General features: G+C 45.5%; 1 protein-coding gene across 1 annotated transcript in view; it reads left to right on the forward strand.

Annotated features, from left to right (window-relative positions):
* The window catches only part of LOC119433968 (mitochondrial ribosome-associated GTPase 1-like), a 37,785-nt gene that overhangs the window by 5,768 nt on the left and 5,345 nt on the right, over nucleotides 1-26,672 (forward strand). Inside the window, 7 exon segments of the mRNA XM_037701259.2 lie at nucleotides 2,046-2,102; nucleotides 5,329-5,379; nucleotides 5,381-5,423; nucleotides 10,649-10,710; nucleotides 11,766-11,862; nucleotides 15,134-15,215; nucleotides 23,221-23,327. Of these exon segments, the coding sequence (XP_037557187.1) occupies nucleotides 2,046-2,102; nucleotides 5,329-5,379; nucleotides 5,381-5,423; nucleotides 10,649-10,710; nucleotides 11,766-11,862; nucleotides 15,134-15,215; nucleotides 23,221-23,327 (499 nt within the window).

Consider the following 26,672-nt stretch of genomic DNA (forward strand, 5'->3'; position numbering starts at 1 on the left):
AGCCTATGATTGCTATCAAGAGGCCTGATTGCGATGCACAGATCACAATTGGATCCGGGTCGAGCAAGATGGCAATCAAAAGTGACCGTGTAGCCGCACTTGATTCAGATCGAGCTCAATCTGGATCGGGCGCAAACGCAATCAAAAATAACCCTGTGACACTGGTATTATTTTTGATTCATTTGGCACTGCTTTCCCGATTCTTACATGCCCCTGAAACAAACGCACCCGTATTCTGTGTGTCAAAAGTAGACAAGTAATGTAGAAATGACCTTAAGGCTCTGAAATAAACGGGAAAACTAACGTGCAACCAATTTTAGCAAGGAAAATGAGCAGGGGTATAGTATGCATTGCAAAATGGCAGGCGGTTTTCTAAAGGTAGCTTCGCCGCAATACAGCCGTGTTATACAGTAAAGCATACAAACTTCTCAAATGCAGTGTGTTTCATATTCGATTGCACTGTGCAGGCAACTTTCAGGCCCAATTTTCCTGGAAAAATAGCGCGCTATAGGATCGAGTAAATACCATAATCTGAATAATTCATTTTTTTCATTGCTGTAATCAGACATTGTGAGCTACCGTCATCGCTAGACAATCTTCCTATGGCCGGTTGCAAAAAGGCGTTTTTACGGGAGATGACGTGTGTTCAATGCATTCACTGTACCCTAAGTACCTACAATACCACCACTATTGGAGTTACCGCTGCAGTCTCCTTTGGGGTCGGGTGTGTTCGTGATGACCAGCCAAGTTCAAATTATCTGGTGAAGGCTTATTTCTGGGTCGAATAATGGAAGCTTGGCCCCATGGAAATGCGTGGACACCGGCCAGGGCCTTCGGTCAGGATCGAATTAGCCAAAAAACTGAATTAACTGGAGTCGAAATAACGGAAGTCTATATTGTGGTGGAAGGAGGGGCTTTCACTCAGGCTGGTAAGTTTGTTTTCCTGGTCTGGTTGACGGACAGGGATGATGAAGGTGGTTGTGTGGAGTAGGGGGGACTATGTCAACAGATGAAGTAAGCAAGCTACTGCCACTGCATGCTGCCTCTTTTCTTTACCTCTTTGTCGTGGTGCAGAGGCTGTAAAAGTATGCAGTGGGGAAGTTGAATTTGTTCAATTTGAAGAGTAACGTGAGAGAGTTAAACTGTATTTATGCATCAGGTAGCGCAGAATGCCAGTATTAGCTCACATAATATTAGCTTTGAACAACTCTGGAACTATTCCTGCATGCCATAGCAAATACTGTTGTTTATAACTATACACATAAGCAGAAGTACTCCATAGCATATACTCTTGTACTACTTATGTGAAATTTGTTAAGTAATTTGGGAAGATTTTGGCTTGTTCTTTTTTTTTTTTTTTCCTCTAGTTTGTATACCATGATTGTTTCGTATGTCATATATTTGGTGATTTGTGCTAAGGACTCAAGTACATCTTATGTATGTGGCCTCATCAATGTTTACGTAGTGTATGTTTAGGGTTCTGCATTTATGATTATGAACAAGCTTTAGCTTAGGGCCTATTTGACTTTCCTATTCATTTGCAGGTGAAACGCAGAATTACTGTCACTAGACAACCGATAAACTGATTCGAACGACATTTGCTACATTAATAAAAGAAAGTTACATTCTGTAAACATTTGGAAGCACTGTTTTCATTTAGTGCATGAATTTTTTTTTATAACGAATGCTGAAAATCGATAACCTTAGGACCAATTGTAACACCGGGTTTACAAATTCCTAACTCGTCACCAAAATGCAGTTGTCACAACTTTGTAAAAATATTTGTAAATTACCGACCTCATGCTAAGCGGTAGCGTACGATAGCCACAGCCGATTCAAATTTCTCACTCAGTGCTCCGATGTGTATGTCACTCATGAAAACAGACTCAACCAGTGTTCACATTGGTCTCTCACTCATGATAACATCCTGACTCATTTAACCGTTCACATGTGTATCTCACTTACGAAACCATCTCGGCTCATTCAATTTTGACTTGTGTATTACGAAAACAGTCGGACGCAATGAATCAAAATACCCTTTGCAGATTGTGCCCTTGGTTGCAGACCTGATTCAGCAGTCGGAGCGCTACAACCGACAAGAGGTGAGGACTATAGCAGGCTGCATTCCGCTTTTCCTCCGAAAACTGCCTTCAGATACGGCTTGATAAAGGCTGTTATCTTCAAAACATGAGTGGCAATAGAAATTTGATTACATAAAATGCTGATGTAGTTGTGAAGAAAGCATATGTTCATACTTATGCGCTCAGTCAGACAAAGCTGCAGACAAACAAGGAATGGCAAAGAAACATGAGAAGAAGCTACGAAGCATGACTCTTAGTTAACGAGCAAGCGTGGAGTCTTAAATTCAGCAGGATGCAATAATGCATCACTCAAAAACTTTGTAAATCTTAAAATTTGTATGTTTGGGATTCCCCAGTGTATTACACATAATAGTGAAAGGCATATGTACGAAATGGGTTACATGAAGACACATTCTATAGGCCGGAAAACATTTTCCGTCAGCAACGCCTCCTTTCTGATAAAGTCAGTTGACCCTGTGTGCACTCAGTATTATAACCATGGCTGTACAAAGCACACCTTTGCCAACGTAGTGTATGAATGCAGTGGAACCTCGTACGATCCCATTTCGTATGATGGGATTGTACGGCACCAACATTTGCAATTGAGAACACGTAAAGTGACCCCATACAGTTATGCTTTTTTTTTAGCAGTTGAAAAGTTTTCGGAAAACGTGATCTTTCAGCACTAACGTTCAGCATATTACCAAACTGTGATTGTATGATACTTTTTCCTGACCGCTAGGTCCCATGCAAACAAGAAAATATGTGAGGTGCGCGCGGTTGAGAACAGTAGCCGCTCGCTGCAGCAACTTCCACGCAGTACTCGCGCACCCGTGTTACGTGAGAATTCCGGCGTGCACTTGGTTTCCTATTCCGGTACCAGCAAATCCCTCTAGGGTCGTCGGACTCCACATTCACAGCTGTCACCGCTAACCCTATTTCAATAAGCATCTTCACCTATCTGTGCTGTCAGCACACGGGGTGTATTGCCATTGGAAGTGTACTGCACGCTTTTAATAGGTGATAATCCAATCGCGCCGCTGTTCCTTGCTGCAGACGACGCGAAGTGGATTCTGCTATGGCCCACCAACTCGCTTTCATTTCAGTTTCCCGTCACCGTGTGAACACACTACACAATACAAAAATGACAATGTGCGTCACAGGCCGCTGGCCAAATCAGCTCGACGTGCGTCGTCCCGTGCCACAGCGATGCACGTCAAGTGCGCACGTCAAACTGCTCAGCCCGAAGGAGCTGCTGACCCTGGTCGAATTCGACAAGCGCAAACGTAAGCTTGTCGCAGTCGCAAAAAGAATACAGGAACACGTGTCTCGGGCCACTTCGGCCCCACCAGCTCGACGTGCATCGGCGCCGCGTGCTGCAGCAAATTCGCGCAACGCTTGCCATTGCGTAGATACCAACTGCAGTTGAGTCTGCTAAACTTTTTTTTTTATTTTGGATCATACATTATCCCGGTAAGTACATATTTTTTTCTCGCGTTGTTTCCCCCCCAAAACTTGTGAACGAGGTTCTACTGCACTTAGTTCCTGCATAAAGGAATGGCCGAAACACCTGCATGCAACTCTGATGTGACGAGACTGTCGAGCAGGTGTCACCGTTCGTGTGACTGGGTTGCATATCATAACCTAACGCCCTGTACAGTCATACATTGTTGTAACAAAGTTGCATCAGACATGAAAACACCTACCAATATTCATTATTTGTTGTTACACGTTGATATCAGTAATGAACATTTTAGATTTACTTTGTTATGGCCGATAATTTGTGATATTAATGTACATTGTATCGAGGTTTGACTGTAGTATATATTTTCATGTAGTACAATTAAACCTGGATATAACGAAATTGACAAATTCCCGAAAAACTTCGTTATAAAGAGGATTTTGTTATATGCAGGTTCGGCACGAAAATTAGAAAAAGAAACGCTTGCCGTATTCACTCGATTCTAACGCGCCCTCGATTGTAACACGCACCCGTTTTCCGTGACCAAAAGAGAGGGGAAAAAATCCTTTACTTTTCTTTGTCGAAGCACTCATACCTATAAGCACTAAAATTCTTCGTTGAAGCACTCGTCCTTGGAATGTCACACCAGGTACTGGATGTGTGGACGCGTGTCGTTTCGCACAAGCGCGAGGCATCGGAAACTAAGAGTGAGCGACATGATGGCGTCGTAGCGTCGTATAGTGTCACCTAGTGTCAGGTTAGTGAAGTGAAGCGCAGAGACTTGCGCAGTAACCAAAGAGCGGCGCTGCCAGCACGTTGAAAAAAAAGAACATTTTTGTTTTCCTTCGGCAACATCAGCTGGAGAAGGAGAGTGCCGGCTTGGCGGGCTAGCTCAGTTGCAGCAAGCGGCGGGATCAGGTTTGAATGAAAGGAGGGGGAAAGGTCACGCCCGCGGCGGCAAGGTCGCCGCGGGCGTGACCTGTCGCCGAGTCGAGAGATGCAGGCCAACCTCGTGCACGCACGCACACGTGCGCTCGCTCTCACCTCGCAGTCGCCGTGAATTTGAGCACCCCAAGTGCGACGCCGCTTCGCATTCTGTCGCGGCGGAGAAGGAGCTCCCGGTTGCTGCTCGCGCAAAAATGACAAAATTTGGGGCGAAACCTCTAGGTTGTCCGCGGAAAATATTCGTTATTTCGAGGGGGTCTCCCGCTGCCACTTCGTTACGTAGAGGTCTCAAATACATGTGCTTCTATGGAGTAACGGCGGGGAATAGAAAAACTTCGTTATATCCCGGAATTCGTTATATGGAGGTTCGTTATAAGCAGGTTTAACTGTATTTGTATTACTTTTATATCCGGCAAATCAGTTGTGTAGAATCCCACAAAGTGGAGGAAATGTTCAGAAAGGGAAAATGGCCATCCAACCTAATGTAGGACGAAGCCACAGTGCAAACCCATACGGGTTTCTCGGAAAGGAAGCTCCTTTGTGGATCAACCTTTTCCTTTTCATGATCTTTGTGGACGCGATGGAGAGTTTTCATTTGTCTTGAAGCATACTTTTTGGAAACTCATGTAATTCATGTAACCCCATAAATGAAAATGTGTTGGCTATAGTGTATAAGCACAATGCAAGTGCCAGCTTCTGGCATTTGTATCGTGCCTGCTCTGCCCTCAGTTGTCAACTGGCTAACACAGTTTGATGCTGCTCAGAACATGGTGTCTTCGCATTATGTTGCAGATTTATTTGTCACATTAGCTGACACAGGCCCACACTCATTGCATGCAGGCGTACGACTACAACATTATGGTGATTGGCATCCCCAACGTGGGCAAGTCAGTCTCTCATCAATGCCCTCCGGAAAATGCACCTGGGCAGGGCTGGTGAGTCGTGTTCGTTGGCACCTTCTTTTGAGAGGGGGGCTCCTTTGGCCTGTCAAGTATATCTTCTTAATTGAAATGAAAATAGGAGGAGGTTTAGGCACCTATAATGGTGACAGTTACTAGTTTTTGATTGATAGTGATAATAATAAGAAAAATATTGTACAATAACAAGAAAAAGTACCACAGGTTAGGCAAATATAGACCGGGGTTAGCTAAGAGCATAAATGAGGCTCGCGTGTAATACCAGACACATTCAAGCGCACAGAGACAAAAGACTACAAGTTGCACTAAACAGTATAGAGTGCAGACCGCTCATAACGTAAGTCGCCGGAGTCGCGAATATCTGCACTGTAAGCGGTACCGCACTATAACCAAGACAACGATTTTCAAGCCCTGCACGTATGCAAAACATGTAGACCAAGCATGTAGACACACTTTGTACTATCGCGCACACATCACGATTACATTTTCGCCAGTGAGCTGGCGAAAACATAATCGCGATGTAGCCAGTGCTCTTCAAGCTCGACAGCTTTGCACTGAGTCAAAACGAAACAACTGTTTGCCGCAACCGCTGCAGGAAAAAACCGTGACCGCTATCGACGTGATTATGAACGGCGACTTTGCGGTGCCGAAGGCACGCGCCCGACGCACGCACCGAGCCTGGACGAAACAACTACCATTCGCTGCAACAACTGCAATCGAAACCGTGGTCGTTATCTGTGCGATCGTCGATGGCGACTATGCAGTTTTTTAGGCACGCAGCCGACGCGTGTACCGAGTAAAAACGAAACTACTGTTCGCCGCAACTGCAGAGGAGAAAACCGCGACCGCTATCTCCGCGATCGTGGATAACGACTACGCAGTTACAAAAGCCCGCAGCCAACGCGGTGTTATGCGCGGCGGTAAACGCAAGAATACAGGCTTTAAAGGCGCAAATAGGCTCTAAGTGTTCCGGCATTGATGTCATTCTCGTACGAAGCGTCCAACTGTCGCTTCGTTTCAGTTGGACGCTAGCGCCGTTCTTGCTCTCTTGCTTTGCACATTTGCGGCGCTCCTTGCTGACCGAGCTTGAAAGTAGTCCGAATTAACCGATGTGCGGCCAAATAAGGCCAAATTAACGAGAGTTTGATTGCATTGAATAATGGACTAGCGGACGAGGGTCGAATTAACGAGGTTTTGCTGTAGCTCCAAACTAAATTTGCGGAACACTGCTTAAATCGACAGCGTCGCTCGCGAGATATCTGCACTTCACGACACGCATCGCGACGGGGGCACAGAAACTGAAGCCTCATTCAGTGCAAAACGCGCCGCTGATAAGCAGCCGAGCAAAAGGTTTCTCCGTCGCCTAGACAACCTACGCGCGCATTTTCTTCTGTTCGTTTGCTCCGCGTCTCATGCTCCTCTTCCGCTTCGCCCTCGTTGATCGCCTCTCCCATCAGTGTGCGCACCATGTTGAGAAGTGTGCTCGCTGCTGCCCTTGTCGGCTAGATTTTCTTGCGGAAGCTGCATTATAACCGGTATTTCGTCTCACGCGGCTGCACTGTAAGCGGTATGCGTATACATGGAGTTCTATGGGAGGGTAAACGGGAGTCGGAAAAGGCCACGTTGTAGCCAGTTCTGCACTATAAACGGTTACGTTATAAGTGGTCTATACTGTATTGAGTCACGACGTAGGCAGAGTTACAGTACACGTACATGAGACTGCCATGAAGTCTGAAATGAGCAGGCTTATAGATGAGGCAAATTCACTAATTGCATTATACATGCACATAGACGCAACCCTCAGAAGTGAGCTTTATTGAAGAAGATGCACAAAGATGAGTATAACGCAAGTGCACATAAATATAAATGCTGAAAGTGGGTTACGGTTACATAACTCTACCTGGTGTGGCACCTAGTACCGAGTCTGTCGTGGTGAATGCGGTGTAACTGAAGGGCGTAATAGAGATATTTAGCTGAGAATTTAGATTACGCCCTGCTCAGACCGGTCTATCCGAACATTTTGTACGCAGTCCCTCAGCTGAAACAATGTTTTGCATGCGCACTGTGCTCATGCCAGCAGCGAAAGGCAGAACACTGCCCTCGCTTAGCTACAGAGCTGATTGTGCAGAGTGTGACGGTCTGTCCACACTTTGCTCCTTTGTCATTTCTCAACCTGAGCTGACTTTGCGTTGCTCGCGTCTCTGGGAGAAGCGCGTACAGAAAATTCGAAATCGATGCAGTTCCCTGTAGTATCATTGCGTAGGAAATGTGAGCGGAGTGGACCATAAACGATGCTCAACTGTCTAATTGTTGCTGACCAACGAAACAGAGAGAGCAGCGACTTGGGTGGTAACTTCCAAGTTGGAAGTCACTGCCCGCGTCAATCAATTTTGTTCTTATATGCCATCGTTCTTGCTCCTCTGTGTTTAATTTATTTTACCATAACTATGTCCTTTAGTAAACGCCGACTAGGCCATCCTATGCTGTAACTGTTTTCCCGATGATTTGAGAATTGCTTCTACTGAACAGCTGACTTCATCAGACAGGAAGCGCAGGAAGCAGCTGTGTTCTTACGGCAGATTCCATGCATAGTTTTTGTACGAGCAATACAAGTCTTCCAAACATGCCGGAGAAAAAAATGCTGTGCTCTGCACTGGATTGTCACTTAGCAGAGTGGTGATTAGCCAGCAGCTATAGTGGCTAACGTCTGGGGCAGAAACATGGAGGTTAACAAAGAAGCTCGAGAACAAGTTAAGGACCGCACAAAGAGCTATGGAACGAAAAATGTTAGGTCTAACGTTAAGAGACGGAAAGAGAGCGGTGTGGATCAGAGAACAAACGGGGATAGCCGATATTCTAGTTGACATTAAGCGGAAAAAATGGAGCTGGGCAGGCCATGTAATGCATAGGATGGATAACCGGTGGACCATTAGAGTTGCAGAATGGATACCAAGAGAAGGGAAGCGGAGTATAGGACGGCAGAGCGCTAGGTGGGGTGATGAAGTTAAGAAATTTGCAGGCACAAGTTGGAATCAGCTAGCGCAAGACAGGGGTAATTGGAGACCACAGGGAGAGGCCTTCGTCCTGCAGTGGACATAAATATAGGCTGCTGCTGCTGATGATGATAATGGCGAGATGGCCTCCAACTGAGTCTATCAAGTGATAAATTGAGGATGCAACATCAGCCATGCCCTACCCTGGAAAGGTATGCAAAGAAAGTTTCAGTTAAAAAAAAAAAAAACAATAGGTGTCGCCCTACTGTGTCTTACTCTTCCTGTACTCCTCCCAGTTATCCATTCTCTCTTATCAGAAAAAGAATGAGAACAAAGTTATGCAATAAACCACGTAGCATATTATGATTTGCAACTATGCAAGTATGCCTGCCTGAGCTGGCGACAGGAACTTGGTTTGAAGCATTGCGAGGGATGCTGATTGTTTGGTTATTGGTGGTCCTTAGCTAACAGGATACTTTGCCACATGCTTCTTGCAGCTCACTAGTGAGCTTGTGATAAGATAGAAGTGTGGAAGCATTCGTAAATTTGGCATCGCATTTGCACTTGGACACTGGTCAGTGATGGTGCCTGTGACAGTGTCAAGAATGCAATAGTCGGCAAGCCACTGCTGATTGTCCTGTCCCTCTTCAGCCTTATCTTGCCTGACGACACTACAAATTGTCAAGTGTGTAGGGATACGAGTGTGCCAACAGCTCTACGCCTTGGCACTCTGGGCACTTAAGTTGCTGCACACTTACTCGACAACTGCAGTCGGGCCCACGTTCATGGAAGCAATCGACAACAAACACATGTACACCTGGAAAGCATTTGTTGAGCTTGCAACTAGTACTTCAAGCAGGCCACCTAGCCATAGTTAACATCGCCCAGCGATACCGAAAAAGAATATGCTGGAGAAACACAGGTTTTCGATGTGCCTGCTGGGGCATGGGTGGCGACTGCGTCTGCTGAAGTAAAAATGTGGCTGGCTAACAGCGTGCGGGAAATCAGAAGCAGTGCTGGAGGCTTCCGTGCTCGCCACTTGCTGGGGATGAAAGAGAGTTGGGCAATATCTCACATGACTTACCTAGTGACTCAACGTGACTTTTGACCGGGAAACATTTTGACCAGGCGACATTTTGACGGGGAAACTTGTCATCAGCGCAAGTCCCATTCTGACAGGTCCCCCTGTTGAAACGTTGACTCCAGGCTCGGGCATCCCTTGTCTACCCACTGTCGATCTCCCTGTGAACCTCTGTCGTGTTTGTATTACAGACTGTGACGATGCTCATAGTCTTCCCATATTCGTAAGTGTTCAGCTTTCCCAATAATTGAGAAATCTGACTAGTCACAGTTACATTAGCTTCAATCGGGGAGCACCGGCGTGCTTCCACAAGTGCCACTATGTTTTTCCTTTTTTTGATTTCTGGAAGTCAGTAGTGGTGCATGTACATTCTCCCGCAAAAGCTTACGGGACACCAAATTCACGAACAATCTGAATTGCCACAAAGCCTGGGCACATAACCTCGAATTCAAAGTTTCATTCTGTAGTAGTCATTGCGACCTACACAGCGACCTATTAAAATAGGAGCGCTTTGCCTTAACAGAGCAGAAATCCACGTTTGTAATGGGATGCCCATACACTTTCGAAGCTGACTGTACCTTCGTAATGCACTACCGTCGGCTTTGAACAATCAGCCCTATGAGGCTGCATTTATGTGGAATGAGCATGCATGTCAACGTGCTATGCCTGTAGTCCCAAAATGGGCATGTGGTTTCCCAATCAGTTGTGCACCATTTTGATCATCAGCACCATTGTCATCATCATCATCATCATCATCATCATCATCATCCTGATTGGCAGCAGCAAGTGATCAACGACCATCGACCCTCTTCATAATTGTAAAGCTAGCCTTCCCGTGAGGCAGTTTGCCCAACTAATAGCGATGCAGTCACTTTTGCAAACAGCGTGTACAAGCACAATTTGTTTGCCTTATGACACAGAAAATCTAAATGCAGCTCTCATGGCAAAAGCATGCGCAAGAGACAAACCCCAGTACGTGCAGCTAGCACTTTATCTTCATTTGAACGATGACCAGTGGCGCGATGAGTTGGCAAGTGTGCAGTGCAGAAAAACGCACTTGCAAATTATAAAAAGGCTCTGTTGTCAATTGCTGCCTGCTTAATAACCATTCGCCGTGCCAGTGGAAACCGCAGCAGCGGTGGCTCACTCACTCACACTCTTTCTCGCAGGTAAGGCCACGCGTGTTGGTGCCACAGCCGGTGTCACAATGAGTGTCTTGCAACGCATTAAGGTGAGCATATGCCTTTACTCTGCTGTACAGAGGTTGTTACATGATACAACATGCAACTCAGTGCCTTGCTGTAGAAACAGGCATCTCTGGTGTTACAGTGTTTCTGCTACTTGTTCTATTAGTGCAACTCAACATCAATGAAACGTGGCGATGGGGCTGAGGTGAAGTTTGTGTACCTGCAAATGTTTTGCTTGTCTCGTCCACCTCTGGCAGCTTGTTATGTTAACGTTCACGTAAGTATGCATTGCTGAACATGGCTGCCAGGTGCTAGACTCAAAATGCAGCCACGAAAACAAATTAGTGCTTGCAATATCACCAGTATGAGTACACTGTCGTGTGCCAGATATATAGATGACTTCATTGCAATGTAATGATAATGATTCTCGTCTCCCTTTGTCAGTTCCTGTCTTTTTTGTGTGTTTCTGGGCCGTTTTCTTCGTGTTTCAAATTGAAATAAACTTGAAAAAATTGAAGCCACCAGTGAAAAGCCAACCACTATGGTCAATTGAATAATTCACTGAGCATTTTTTTTAAATTTTTAACTGTAAAAGGTAATTGATTACAGTGCACATTTGATGCAGGGATCCATAAGGTCAGGAGATCATGAGCTAGTCCTATTGAGGAGCAGAAGTTATTCCAGGGCAACCTTCCAAAGAGTGTGCTGTGGTCAATTGTATGTGTAAATTGTGAAGGTAATTCAAGAGGTAATCATAAGGACCATGTTGCACTTAATTGTTTGTGTAGGCAGGTGGCAGTGAGCACGTTGAAAAGACAAGTACTGTAATAGGGGCGGTGCGATCTCTCAAGCCAAGAGCCTTCAGTGAGACCCATTAGAAAAAATGAAAAAAATTTGTGAGATTGTAGTGGTCTCTTGAAGAAAAAAAAAAAAAGTTGTCGCGGAAATGGTTAATGAAGCAACGTAACTACGATACCAATAAATACATATGTGAAAACTTTATTCAGTAGCATTCTCCGTGTGTTTAGTGCAGCCTCTTGCCTGCCCACGGAGCCGTATTTGTTGACAAACAAATCAAACCAAACATGCATGTATCCAGATCAGCGAGGACCCATTGATGTACTTGCTGGACACACCCGGCATCCTGAGTCCTGCCACAAACGACCCCCATACGGCGCTGCAGTTGGCACTGTGCGGTAAGTAGTGTTTTATTAGAGAGTTTTAGCGTGTCTGGTATTCCGGTAAACGCAACCGGACTGGGTGTTTTACCGGATGAGCAGAGGCGCAAACGTGAACGTCCTGCACGGTGCTGCCACCTGGTGGGGCAGCGTTCAACTAGACAAACACAGCTAATGTTGTAGTAATCAAGTGTAGTTTACTTTACTGCTGGTGTAAATTTTCGGCAGCAACATGGTTACGCTGCTGCCAAAGATTTACATCAGGAGAGAAGTAGAATACCCTTGGTTACTGCAATATCAGCTCTGTGTTTGTCTAGTTGAGCTCTGCGCCAGCAGGCTGCTGGGCACCATGCAGGTTGTTCACGTTTGCGCCTCTGCTCATCCGGTAAAATGCCCAGTCCGGTTGTGTTTGCCAGAATACTGGACACGCTAAAACTCTCTATTATCATTCGAGTAGGATACAAAGAGAGACAGAAAGGTGATGTGATATCGACACACTAGCTGACCGGCCGTGCCCAAACTAGCCTCCTACTAAACTGTGCGTACATCAACGTTAGCTGCAACACCTTCTTCGGTTGCATCTGCATTTCTTTGCCAGCACCTGGTTTTAATGCAGAAGCATCCTATGCGAGGGGTAGCGTTGCTTTGCAAAATTGGGTATGTTCGAAAGAACCCTCTGCCACCTCGGCATTGTGGAGAAGAGCGCAAACGCATACTGTGTTAGGAAACTTGAGTGGAGTTGGTGTGCTGCCGATTGGTTGGAGGGGGAAGCATGAGGAAGGTGGACAGGGCAATATAACGGCACTATCTTTACCAATATAGCGAACACCACGCTGACGCTTTGTGGAATGCTGCGTCACGCCCCAAGAAAGCTCAGTCCGACACTGATGCTGCAGCAGTGTTGGATGCGGTGCGACGTATTAGCCTGTATGGCTCGTCTTGGCTCATGTACTAAGCAGATATATCTTCACTCACTGGCATATACTCTGCATTTGCAATTAAAATGTTAATTAAAAGATGTAATAAATTGATGACAGTGACAGCAAATCTGTGTAACCTTCAGTGGTCCAGTTTGCATTGCGTCTGCCTTTTGGCGCATTACTAACATATTTAGTTACGGAAATTCATTAACTCATGATGTGCAGTTGTGTGCTATCTTTTCTTGTGTTTTGCATCCATTGAAGTTTGCATGCAAATTATTCATATTCAGTGCACCACGTGAAAGACAACAGGCCGTTGGTGGACACTGATACCTATAAATAAACAAGCACAACAAATATGCTTGCCTATTGGTTGTTTTAATCAAAGGGTCCTAACCTGGAACCTGCAGGGGATCTTCTAGGATGTCTCAAGCTAATTCAACCAAACCAAGTTAAGAGATGAGAAAAATCTAAGTCTGTGCCAGCGGCGACATTCATTTCATAAAAGTGACACTGAAAAGTTGTATGTTTAGCTGTATTGGTAAATAGTGCTCCTGCAGTGCCCCCCCAAAATAGCCACTCTCGCCATGATAGAAGGCTTAATGAACCAGAAAAGATGCAAAAATGGTAGACGAGTGGCGACAGCACTTTGAAGCTCCAGCACTAGCTTGCCTTGTAGCCACTGATTTTGATGGCATTTGCTCTGGCCCACTTAATTTTTCAGTGGCAAAGATGAGCTACATTGGCTTCTAAAGGAGCCAAAGACTAAGCTTTGCAAGTTTGAAGAACATTTTCTGTACCACAACGGCTCAAATATGAGAAAGTACATTGCCATCCATGACTTCACATTGACATACTGGCAGTGAGGCTCTGGTGCAAAATTGAAAAAAGAGAGTTAGCACTTCATTTACTTTTTTTCTAGTAATCAACTTCTTACCATGAACTTAATCAAAATAGAGCTTTGAATGAATACTTCATCAGTTCAAACTCATGCAGTGTTTTTCTTGAGTGTCTCTTTAAAGGGCAACTGCAATTAATTTTCGGGCCGCTTAAGGAACCTGGTTTCAGATAACATTGAAATAGAGTAGCCTCTATGCAAAAAAATTTTTTTGATATACCAGTGGTATGCATGGCAAAAAGCTTGCAAAAATAGGGGTTCGTGATACCAAAACGAGAGAGGAAAAAAAAATACCACCATTATTGCTCGGTCGATGTTACGCATGGCTCAGAATGCGAGTCTCCTTGGCATGACCTCCGAGATTAAGCACCGCCCACGGCACATCGAAAAATGTTGGAGCCAATGTGCTGGGACTTAATTAAGTCATATCCACTACCACTAGGTGCATGCGTTGTCTGCTTCTGTGTCTTTTAAAGATTGCGAATACGTAAATTAGGAAATTACCAGCCCTGTGACTTTGCTAAGATTGCTTCTGCAGCATATGCTACTCACTTATTGGCAATTTATGCAAAGTGAAATTTCATTGCAGTTTGGCCTTTAAAGAAGCTTGAGAGGAGGTTACTGTACTGTGCAGGTATAAAGTGCATCTGAAGAAAAGACAAATATACAAACTGCAAAGCCAGTATTATGAAGCTTCCTGAATTTCCTGTGCTAGCTTCCTGTAATGTGATAGGCTTTGACAGCATCTTCTTAGGTCTAGTTAACCATTTATCAGTAATAGAAAATAACACAGCAACAAAGTGTTAGCCTAGTCTCAACCTGTAAAGTTTTGGGCACCTTTCAAACATGAAAATGGCTGAAGTAGAGAAAGATATTCTCAAAACTGCACTGTCACACTGAGATCACTCACATTGCAGTTTGAGTGTGAAACTTGAAATTAAATCAAATTGTATTATATTGAGGGATTGAAATATGCTAAAGCTACACAGTAAGTTACAAGGCACACTGTAGTGGACGGGATCGAAGCCATGACTTTGTAGTCGTTAGTAAAATGTTGTATCCACTAAGCCGCTATGGCAAGTCAAGGAAAAGTTTCATCTTCATTTCCCTCACCAATTATCAACCCTTTTTCTTCAAATGAAGAGGACGGCAAACCTTGATATAACGAACACAGATATAATGAATTTTCAGACATCTATAACTAGGTCTTAGGTGTTTCTCAGTTATACCAGCGTGTAACAAATATATGCTTATAACGTATATTGGATATAACGAAGGTGTTTTCGTGTTGGTGTTTCGTGTTGGAGATCGAACCTAAGAATGGTTGGTGTTTCTCTTTTGCATTGATTTAAGAAATACATCATGAAATGTGACACGATTTAAGGGGAAGCAATGCTTTGAGCATGCGAATCTTGTAGCTGATGGCTCCTGACATGTGAAGCAGTGTAGCCCTTTGTGCATCTGAATGCAGGCTGCATGCTGGATCACGTGGTTGGCCACATCCTAATGGCCGACTACCTGCTCTTCTGGCTCAACCAGCAGCACAATTACAGGTGGGCTGCGGGGTCACGGAGACGCGTTGCCAAGTACCTCCTTTACTGGGACTGTGCATAGACTGTTTATGCCTTTTGTTGGACTTAATGGATCATGAGATACGTGTTAAGAGTGGTTGCAGACAGAAAAATATGTTGAAAAGATTTATTTCTAAAGCTCAAAACTATATGCGTCGTGATGACCAGGAAACGAGTGTCATTTTGCCTATCTTGCAGTGCACTTAGAAGGTCTAAGATGCAGTCAACTGCAAGAGGTTGTGGACCGCGTGATTTAAGAAAAAGCTGAATATCTTGGTTGCCTTGAAACGCAGCCTTGTGTTTGGATTTCCAACCAGTACTAGTGTATGCGAACAACATAGTGTTGTATGGTTTTTACTGGGTACCGTCACAAACTGCTAGGAAATTCAATGTTTTCTTGGAGCCTGCGTTCCATAAAATTTTGTAGTTGAATGTATGTTGCTTAACTGTTTAAAACCCCACCGGAGCAGAACCCAGGTGTCGCTGTGAACTGTAGAAGCTATTTCCCTGACTGGATTTGAGCTGTGCATAAGATTACCGTTGCAACAAGGTAATCATAGTGACAAGTCACATCAATTACAGTAGAACCTCACTGATTCATTTTTCAAGGGACGGCTGGGAAAAAAACTTAACAGCCAGGAAAACGTAACAGTGAGGAAGGCCCCAAATCACCACAGCAACGTCCGAAACAAATTTGGGTGGCTCCCAGTGCAGTAATTAGACGTCTCGGCGCTCGTACTGTGAGTGGAGATGGCGCATGTCATCATCATCATCATCATCATCAGCCTATATTTATGTCCACTGCAGGACGAAGGCCTCTCCCTGCGATCTCCAATTACCCCTGTCTTGCGCTAGCATTTTCCAACTTGCGCCTGCGAATTTCCTAACTTCATCATCCCACCTGGTTTTCTGCCGTCCTAGACTGCGCTTCCCTTCTCTTGGTATCCATTCTGTAGCCCTAATGGTCCACCGGTTATCCATCCTACGTATTACATGGCCTACCCAGCTCCATTTCTTCCGCTTAATGTCAACTAGAATATCGGCTATCCCCGTTTGTTCTCTGATCCACACCGCTCTCTTCCTGACTCTTAACGTTAGTCCTAAGATTTTTCGTTCCATCGCTCTTTGTGCGGTCCTTAACTTGTTCTCGAGCTTCTTTGTTAACCTCCAAGTCTCTGCCCCATATGTTAGCACCGGTAGAATGCAATGATTGTACACCTTTCTTTTCAACGACAGTGGTAAGCTCCCGGTCAGGATTTGGCAATGCCTGCCGTATGCACTCCAACCCAATTTTATTCTTCTGTAAATTTCTTTCTCATGATCAGGGTCCCTTGTGATTAATTGACCTAGATAAACGTATCCTTTACAGACTCTAGAAGCTGACTGGCGATCCTGAATTCTTGTTCCCTTGCCACGCTATTGAACATTATCTTTGTCTTCTACATATTCATCTTCAACCCAATTCTTACACTTTCTCGATTAAGGTCCTCAATCATTTGTTGTAATTCGTCTCCATTGTTGCTGAATAGGACAATGTCATCTGCAAACCGAAGGTTGCTGAGATATTCGCCGTTGATCCTCACTCCTATACCTTCCCAGTCTAAGAGCTTGAATACTTCTTCTAAGCATGCAGTGAATAGCATTGGAGAGATTGTGTCTCCTTGCCTGACCCCTTTCTTGATAGGTAACTTTCTACTTTTCTTGTGGAGAACCAAGGTAGCTGTGGAATCTTTGTAGATATTTGCTAAGATATTCACGTATGCCTCCTGTACTCCTTGATTACGCAATGCCTCTATGACTGCTTGTATCTCTACTGAATCAAATGCCTTTTGATAATCTATGAAAGCCATATAGAGAGGTTGATTGTATTCTGCAGATTTCTCGATTACCTGATTGATGACATGGATATGATCCATCGTAGAATATCCCTTCCTGAAGCCAGCCTGTTCTCTGGGTTGGCTGAAGTCAAGTGTTGCCCTGATTATATTGGAAATTATCTTGGTGAATATTTTATACAATACTGAAAGCAAGCTAATGGGCCTGTAATTCTTCAATTCTTTACCGTCTCCCTTCTTATGGATAAGTATAATGTTGGCGTTCTTCAAGCTCTCTGGTACACTTGAAGTTGTGAGGCATTGTGTATAAAGGGCCGTAAGCTTTTCAAGCATATTATCTCCTCCATCTGTGATTAAATCTGCTGTTATTTCATCTTCTCCAGCCGCTTTTCCCCTGGTCATGTCTTTCAAGGCCCTTCTAACTTCATCGCTAATTATAGAAGGAGCTTCTGTATCCAGTTCATCACTATTTCGAATTAAAGTAGCTTGGCTGTTTTGGGAACTGTACAGGTCAGTATAGAATTCTTCTGCTGTTTTTACTATGTCATTGAAATTGCTGATGATATTACCATGCTTATCTTTCAGTGCATACATCTTGCCTTGTCCTATGCCAAGCTTTCTCCTTACTGATTTCATGCTGCGTCCATATTTTACGGCTTCCTCAATCTTTCCCACGTTATAATTTCGTATATCCCTTACTTTCTTCTTGTTGATCAGTTTTGACAGTTCAACGAATTCTATCTGATCTCTTGAGTTCGAAACTTTCATGTTTTGTCGTTTCTTTATTAGGTCCTTTGTTTCTTGGGAGAGCTTCCCTACTGGTTGCCTTGGTGCCTTGCCTCCCACTTCAATTGCTGCTTCTGAGATCAGCCTAGTTACGGTTTCGTTCATTACCTCTATGTTATCTTCATCTTCTTGTTCTAAAGCTGCATATTTGTTTGCGAGCACCAGCCTGAATTGGTCTGCTTTCACCCTTACTGCGTCTGGGTTGGCCTGTTTCCTCTTGACTAATTTCACTCTTTCTCTCTTCAAATTGAGAGAAATCCTAGACCTCACTAACCTATGGTCACTGCACTTTACCTTACCTAACACTTCTACATTCTGCACTATGCTCGGATCGGCAGAGAGTATGAAATCTATTTCATACCTTGTTTCTCCATTAGGGCTTTTCCAGGTCCACTTCTTGTTGCTGCGCTTCCTGAAGAATGTATTCATTATTCGGAGCCTATTCCTTTCCGCGAATTCTACCAACATCTCTCCTCTTGCATTCCTAGAATCGATGCCGTAGTTGCCAATTGCTTGCTCGCCAACCTGCTTTCTTCCCCACTTTTGCATTGAAGTCGCGCATGACTACAGTATACCGAGTTTGCACCTTTCTCATTGAAAATTCGACATCTTCATAAAACTGTTCTATTTCTTCATCATCGTGACCGGAAGTTGGGGCGTAGGCTTGTACTACCTTCATTTTATACCTCCTATTCAGCTTTATTACGACGACTGCTACCCTCTCACTAATGGTGTAGAATTCATCAATGTTGCCCGCTATGTTGTTATGAACTAGAAATCCTACCCCGGATTCTCTTTTATCTGGAAGACCTCCATAGCAGAGGATGTGGCCGTTAGTCAGCACTGTGTAAGCCTCACCGGTTCTTCTAACCTCACTAAGGCCAATAATATCCCAGGCAATGCCTGATAATTCCTCAAATAGTCCTGCTAAGCTAGCCTCACTAGAGAGGGTACGTGTGTTGAACGTTGCCAGGTTCAGTTTCCATTGGCGGCCTGTCCGCATGTGCTCATGTATAATTAAGAAACACATACTATGTTCTGTGATAATGGCCCCTTTCCGCTCTTGATATGCTTCACCGCAATGTTTTGCGTATGCTTCCCCGCATTACATGGCTGTACTGCGGCGAAGCGGACTTTAGGAAAGCCACAACAATCACAATCGTGTTGAGACTAACATGCCTAACAGGAATGATGATCGCATACTTCCGGCATTTTGGAGCAAGGTCAAAGGCGGGCTCACAGTTGGGGTCACAAGCCTAACCACAAGTATACATTTATCGTCTTCACAGCGACGTGCAAGAACGAATTGGTCGCTGCACCGTTACACTTACGTGACCGCTGCGTTCAAATGCAACGTAAGATGTTGGAACCTTACAGAATGGTGACATATCAAATGGGAGCACCGTTACATGGGAGTTTTTAGGTCGGGACAGCGAGCGACATCGTTGAGCAAGAGCATTGTTTCATACGTCTAGAAGGCTAGAAGGCTAGAGAGATTTCTCTCACTCCTCGAATGAATGACCAAAAAGTAGTGTATCAGATGTGAAAAAATAATATGTAGGTATGCATCGTGTAATTTGACGTAACATTAAGTCTCATACTTCTATGTTGCAAAATGTGGAAGATCTCGCAGATTTGAACCTACTTCCCACTGAACAAACAGTTCTGTGGCAAGCAGCCACAACTCAGCTCTTGCATTCACAACCGTTTTCAGTGCGTCGCGCATGGGCAGCACAAACGTGCACAAATAATAACCTTATTGGACGAAACCCGACGTCCACAAGTTGAAAATAACACACAATATATGAAGTAGTTATTCCATAGAAAGCGTTGCAGATAAAAACAGATAAAAAAGAAGTGCACAATGAGACACGTGTAGTGCAACTTCTATGACCACACTACTTGCACAGCCTCCACAGCGTTGCCTGCAAAGTATGAAATGGAGCGTAGCCATCACCAGTCACTGCAATATCCAAGCCAAGGAAAGGCAGCTGCTGTTTTAAATGGCCCATATACCAAAAATGGCCAACGGCGCAAAGAGCAAAAACAAGTCAAGAAATGCTCGGATTGACGTCAAATTTCTCAGGGAGGCTCCTGTAAACAAAGTGAACTAATGGCTTTGAAAAGAAAATTTGGTAAATCTTTGTCTGGGTGGGAATCCAACCCGGGGTTCTGAGGTGCGGGATGAGCATGTTTCCCCGATGCCACGGCAGCTCCACGGTTCTGGCTGACTAAAGGTGTGCCTAGTGCGTGCGTGATTGCACACGTCACGTCGCAGCCATCTGGCAGACTAAAAGTGGGGTTTAGGTTTAGTCATTGAGCATGTGACGGCGCAGACAATGGGGAGGAGGTGGCGCCATGTCAGGAGTATATACAATCAGTGCGTTCATCACATCCCAAATTCTACAAACGGTATAACGCTTTCACATTCCCACACGTAAGCAATCTAAAGTGCCTCTGCCGATATTTTTTTTTTTTTGAAAGGGAACTTTCTTTTTGATTGCTGCTTATAGATAGAAAGGACTGGAGTTTCCTTACTTCTTTCATGCATGCTTTTTTTTTATTATGAACTTCTGCCCATAGTGCTGAAGTAGCGTAGGCGAAGTGGGACTGCATGTTAGTGAGAAAAAGACTCATGAGGCGCATGATGCTTACAGTTGAAAAGGGCACTACACAGACAATTTTTCATTTGCCTTGTTCAGTGTAAACTATAGTAGGCACATGCAATATCCTGCCCTGGTCAGATCACCCCTTACCAAAGCCCTTGAATATGTATAGTGTCACGCTGCTCGTTTCACTTTCTCAAACTATTCTCGTCGATTTAGCACCGCTATCAATGGAAAAAAACTTTAAAACTGTCTGCATTCTCATTATGTTGCAAATGCTCACATCTCAGCCTCTTTTATAAGATTTACCGTTACAGTCCAGCTTGAAACCTTTTCTCGTTGCTATTTATCAACTCCAAGTGACCACAGTTTATGTTTGCAAACTTGCCATTCTAATCTGTTTAACAATTCCTTTGTGTCAAGAGCCAACACTGAAGGGATCCACCTTCTCTTTTCCATTGGCTTGCAAGGTCCCTTGAGGCATGTCTTCTTCTGTGCGTTATTGTTTACTGCATGTAATACGTAGTACTTAGCGCTCCCCTTTCTGTAGTGTCTTCAGGCCTTGAAAGCATCTTCAATCAATGAATCAATCCCATTACACTGCCTGGGTTTTCATTATTATTAGTGGTCATTAAGTGATTTCTCCGCATGTCTTATATGTTTTGTTTGCCTCCAACAAAGGCCATTCGAGAGTCATCATAAAATGGTGTACGAGAAAGATATGACAAAGAACAGTGCACGAAGAAGTGTCACTTTGGAAAGAGATCCAAATAGTAACTTTTTAAATGTTTATTCAAACGAAGGACTGTACAGCAAGCAAAGGGATAGAAAATGATTGGTGTAATGTGAAGGAAATAGAAGGGTAATAGCATGGATTAGAGAGCAAATAGAGGCAGCTGGCATTCTGGTTGAAACGAACGTGCAGAAGCGGTGTTGAGTGGGTAATGTAATTCGTGGGGGGCAGGTAACCGGTGGTCTACTTAACAGAATGCAGTCTCAAGGAAAGGGAAGTGCAACTGAGAGCACCAGAGCATTTAATGAATCGCTGAGATAAGATTAGAAAATCTGTGGGCATAGGATGGGGGGTCTGCCAACATATCGACACATGTACTTGTTTATCTTTCTTCGATGACTAACAGTTCACCTTTCTTCACTGGCTAACAAATGGTAAACATTATCGCGCAGTGCAAGACGAGCCTACATGATTAAGAACTTACGCGAATGTTATAGTTGATTCTATGTGTTGTGTATGTCCTTGCCAAACCTTGTGTAATCAGATTGCACGTGCAACACGAATTGTGTAGCAGTTTCTGGAAACCACGCGGTCACCAGTGATTACACTGCAGCCTTCGACGAGTGATCTATAAAAGCTGACGCGCTTGGCCCGCTGATCAGATTTTGACGATCGCTGACTGTGTTCACCACAATGGTTGTGCTTTGAGTGTAACTTGCTTTTTGTGGGCACAGGTTTGCCCCGTAAAACGTCAGCTTCGTCATTCACAGTTTTGTGACTGTTTTCTTCACCATCACTAGTACAGTATGTAGGAATATATCAGTACACGTGTCAGTACAGTAGGACTATATACAGTTAAACCTGCTTATAACGAACCTCCATATAACGAATTCCTGGATATAACGAAGTTTTTCTATTCCCCACCTTTACTCCATAGAAGCACATGTATTTTAGACCTCTACGCAACAAAGTGGTAGTGGGAGACCCCCTCGAAATAATGAATTGTCCCCGCCGACAACCTAGAGATTTCGCCCAAAATTTTGTAATTTTTGCGCAAGCAGCAACCGGAAGCACGTTCTCCGCTGCGACGGAATGCGAAGCGGCGGCGGCGCACCTGGCGCGCTCGAATTCACGGCGACTGCAAGGCGAGAGCGAGCATACGTGTGCGAGGTGGGCCTGCATCCCTCGACCCGGCGATCTTGCTGCCGCGGGCGTGACCTTTCCCCCTCACTTTGGTTCCGATAACACGGGTCCAAAAATTGCCAGCGCATTAGAATCGAGTACGAGCCTAAATTTGCACTACCATGTCACCATCGGCATTTCAATATGGCCGCCTCCTACGCACTTCGAGCCTAGCTCCCGTAGCTTCGACCATGTGCTGTAGTACGTGTGCTTAGGCATTAGTCTACCAGTTTAGTTAAACAGCGAATGTTTACAAGTTTATACTGCCGATAAAACTACTATCCTTACTTCGTATAGCTGTCTGCTAATTTGCTGTTGCAATCGATGCTTTCCCTTTCGGGCGAAACTGGGACATTTTTGTTCATCGCAACTTTAGTGTATTGGGAGTAAATCTACAGCGATAGTTGTATTTCTGTATGAAAGCATGAGGTGCGCGGTACTGTAAAGGATTTTTTTTCCTCTCTTTTGGTCACGGAAAACGCACCGCGTTACAATCGAGGGCACGTTAGAATCGAGTAAATACGGTAAGCGTTTCTTTTTCGAATTTTCGTGCCGAACCTGCATATAACAAAATCCTCTTTATAACGAAGTTTTTCGGGAATTTGTCAATTTAGTTATATCGAGGTTTAACTGTAGTACATCAACGTGACAATACATAGGACTATAGTACTCCCACATATAGAGCTTGCACTGGTGGGTACTAATGGGTACTAAAGTTTGTGCCGTCCTAGAATGGACCTATGAGCAGGCTGATTATGATCGTTCACACTAAATTGAGCGCACACTCTTGTCCATGGTGCCCATCATTTGCAATATCTCGCTCGGTCTGTATTACATTGCTGCAGTTACGTCGACTACTTGGGACTGGATGGGCCGTCTGATGACATCAGACTAGTCCTTTTCAAGACAGCGGTCAACATGCATGCTGTCAACAAGGTTCGCACTTATGAAGGTATGTGACGAAGAATTAAACATCACTTTTTAATACAATTTTTTTATTGCTCAAAGTAGTCTGTACTGTTGTTTTTTTTTTTTTTTTTTTGCTTGTTGTCCTTGAAGCACGACTCAACCAGCATGCCATGAAGAGCACTGACATGTTTACATGCAACCTCAAAAATGGACGAAGCATATTGCTGATTATGAGGTTGTGACGCAACATGAAACAAGCGATGATGATGATGAATAAACTTTTATTGGGCCGAAAATATATTGGTGGTGCCCACAGGCACCAGACGGGGTGGTGCCCTAGTTACGGGACCCATATGTTCCCAGCAGCTCCTGGCCCCTGTCCGTCAGTGCGAGCTGAATCGGTAGGGTGGGGCTGGATAACAAGGTCTCCCATCGCTCAAGGGGTTGGGGATTGGGGGTGTTGGCGGGAAGGGGAGGAGGGGGGTCTTGAGTTCTGTGCACTCGGCCAAGATGTGTGGCAGGGTGCCCTTTTCCCTTTTGCAAAAAGGACAGAGCATATTGTCACGTGCAACAGAAGGCCTTCAGAGCAAGAAGTCCTGCACCGGCAGAGACGAGTACTAGCCAGGAAGATGGCTGACCCCAAAAAACGAAAAACCTCTTCTTCTTCTCTCCTTGCCTGAATACTGGCTCGCGCTCGCCGCAGCTCGAGACCTCGTGGCATTTTCCCCCTGTGAAAAAAACGGGCATCGTCCCGATGCTAGCGCTGGTCGACGTAGGTAGAGGGAAAGAAAAAAAAAGGGAAGGAACATAAAGTAAGCACAAGTGGGGGGTGAGGGAGAGAAAAATAAAGTACATCATAAAGTTGAGACGCTGTCGCACTATCGCGGGAAATAAGGTTTGAGTCGTACAACGGGCACAATCTCCGAGTGCTGCCTTCGACGCTGGGGTGACATGGCACTATCCGGGAGAACCTCGTAGTTCACGTCACTAACGCGACGCAGCACTTTGTAGGGTCCAAAGTAGCGACTCAGCAGTTTCTCTGACAACCCCTGGCGGCGCACCGGCGTCCACACCCAAACTTGATCTCCCGGGTGGTATTCCACTTGGCGATGGCGAAGATTGTAGCAACGTGCATCTACACTCTGCTGTTGCGTGATGTGTAGGCGTGCCAATTGGCGAGCTTCTTCGGCGTACTGCGTAAATTGCTCAGCGTCAGGGGTGAGCAGCGCGTCGTAATCGTGTGGAAGCATCGCATCCAGCATGGTCTGAACCTCACGTCCATAGACAAGACGAAACGGCGTGAATCGCGTCGTCTCCTGGATGGCCGAGTTGTACGCAAATGTTACGTACGGTAGAACCTGATCCCACGTCTTGTGTTGTACATCGGCGTACATGGATAACATGTCGGCGATGGTTTTGTTCAATCGTTCCGTCAACCCGTTGGTCTGCGGATGATATGCAGTGGTCTTGCGATGGCTCGTGTAGCTTAGCTTGAATACGTCGTCAATCAGCTGGGCCGTGAAAGCTGTGCCTCTGTCAGTGATCACGTAAGGCGGGGCTCCATGTCGAAGAACGATCTGGTCTATAAAGAACTGGGCAACATCGGCAGCCGTAGCGCGTGGTAGAGCTCTTGTCTCGGCGTATCTGGTTAAGTAATCTGTGGCGACTACGATCCACTTGTTGCCGGCTGATGATAGTGGAAAAGGCCCGAGTAAATCCATGCCTATTTGATCGAATGGTGCCCTGGGTGGTGCGATCGGTTGCAGCAGCCCCGCGGGCTTCAGTGGCGGGGATTTGCGGCGTTGACATTCCCGACAACTCTTGACGTAGCGCTTTACAGATGTAGATAGTTTGGGCCAGTAGTACGCCTGTTGAACTCTGGCGAGAGTTCGGGAGGAGCCTAAGTGACCAGATGTGGGCTCGTCATGGCAGGCAAGAAGAATGTCGTCGCGCATGTCAGCAGGTATGACGAGAAGGTAGGGTTTGCCGTTGCTGTTCGAGTTTTTTTCATACAGGACACCTCTTCGAAGGCAGAAGGACGAGAGACTGCGAGAAAGGCGTCGAGGTATGGGAGAGTTGCGTCCTTCGAGGTTCTCGATGATTGCGCGGATTTCGGTATCCTCGCGCTGTCGTGCAATCAAGTCCGTTGCGGTGAGGGCCCCAAGGAATCCACTGTCATCCTCAGCGGCCGGATCACAAACATCGGTGGGTGCACGCGACAACGAATCCGCATCTTCGTGCTTGCGGCCTGATCTGTATACGATGGTCAGATCGAATTCTTGCAGACGAAGGCTCCATCGTGCGAGTCGCCCATCGGGGTCTCGTATATTGGTCAACCAGCACAATGAATGGTGGTCGGTCACTACTTTGAAGGAGCGACCGTAGAGGTAAGGCCGAAACTTCATGGTCGCCCATACCACTGCAAGGCACTCTTTTTCTGAGGTGGAATAGTTTGCTTCTGCGCGTGAAAGAGTACGGCTGGCGTAAGCTATCACGCGCTCTGTGCCCTCTTGGTGTTGGACCAGGATGGCGCCAAGACCCACGTTGCTGGCATCGGTATGGACTTCAGTATCAGCGTCCTCGTCAAAGTGAGCAAGAACTGGTGGTGTCTGCAAACGCTCCTGCAGCTCGGTGAAGGCCGCGTCCTGCTCTTCATTCCAGACAAATGGTACATCTTCTCGGGTGAGGCGAGTCAGAGGTTCGGCAATCCTAGAAAAATTGGCGATGAAGCGGCGATAGTATGCGCAGAGCCCCAGAAAGCGACGGACTGCTTTCTTGTCACGGGGAACAGGAAACGAGGCTACGGCGGTGGTCTTGTCAGGGTCAGGCCGAACGCCATCCGGTAGAGTCGAATTAATGTCTACTTTGCTTAGTGATGCCGTCGCAGCCCCCGGTGTCGATTGGAGAGCATTGTCCAGTGGTGCAGACGTAAAACATTCAGCAGTCTCTGTTATGGGGTAGACGAGAGCGATGGCAGTGCGACGAAAAAGGTGACGGTGCTCATTACTAAAATTCGTCACAAGCAGCGTAGAACGTCCGTCACGAAGCGTGACGAGGCTGCGAGCGGCGCAGAGACCTAGTGTGAGCAAGAGCGACATGTTGCCTTCAGCGACTGCCTCACCATCACGTAACTTGTCACACACGACATCAACGAGGACACTCGAACGGGGGGGTAACGCGACGTTGTCGGCATAAACGTGAAACGTGCTGAGATGGCTGTCGTCGGTTTTGTCTGCTGCTCTCTCTGTCGAGAAGGTCACGGTGCGCTCCCGCAGGTCGATAATAGCGCCATATTCCCGTAGAAAGTCGATTCCCAGGATGATGTCTCGGGAACATTCGCGAAGTACAAGACAACTGGAGAGAAACGTACGTCCACGAATGCCAACTC

This window comes from Dermacentor silvarum, chromosome 11, assembly GCF_013339745.2.
Source record: "Dermacentor silvarum isolate Dsil-2018 chromosome 11, BIME_Dsil_1.4, whole genome shotgun sequence".
Taxonomy (NCBI): domain Eukaryota; kingdom Metazoa; phylum Arthropoda; class Arachnida; order Ixodida; family Ixodidae; genus Dermacentor; species Dermacentor silvarum.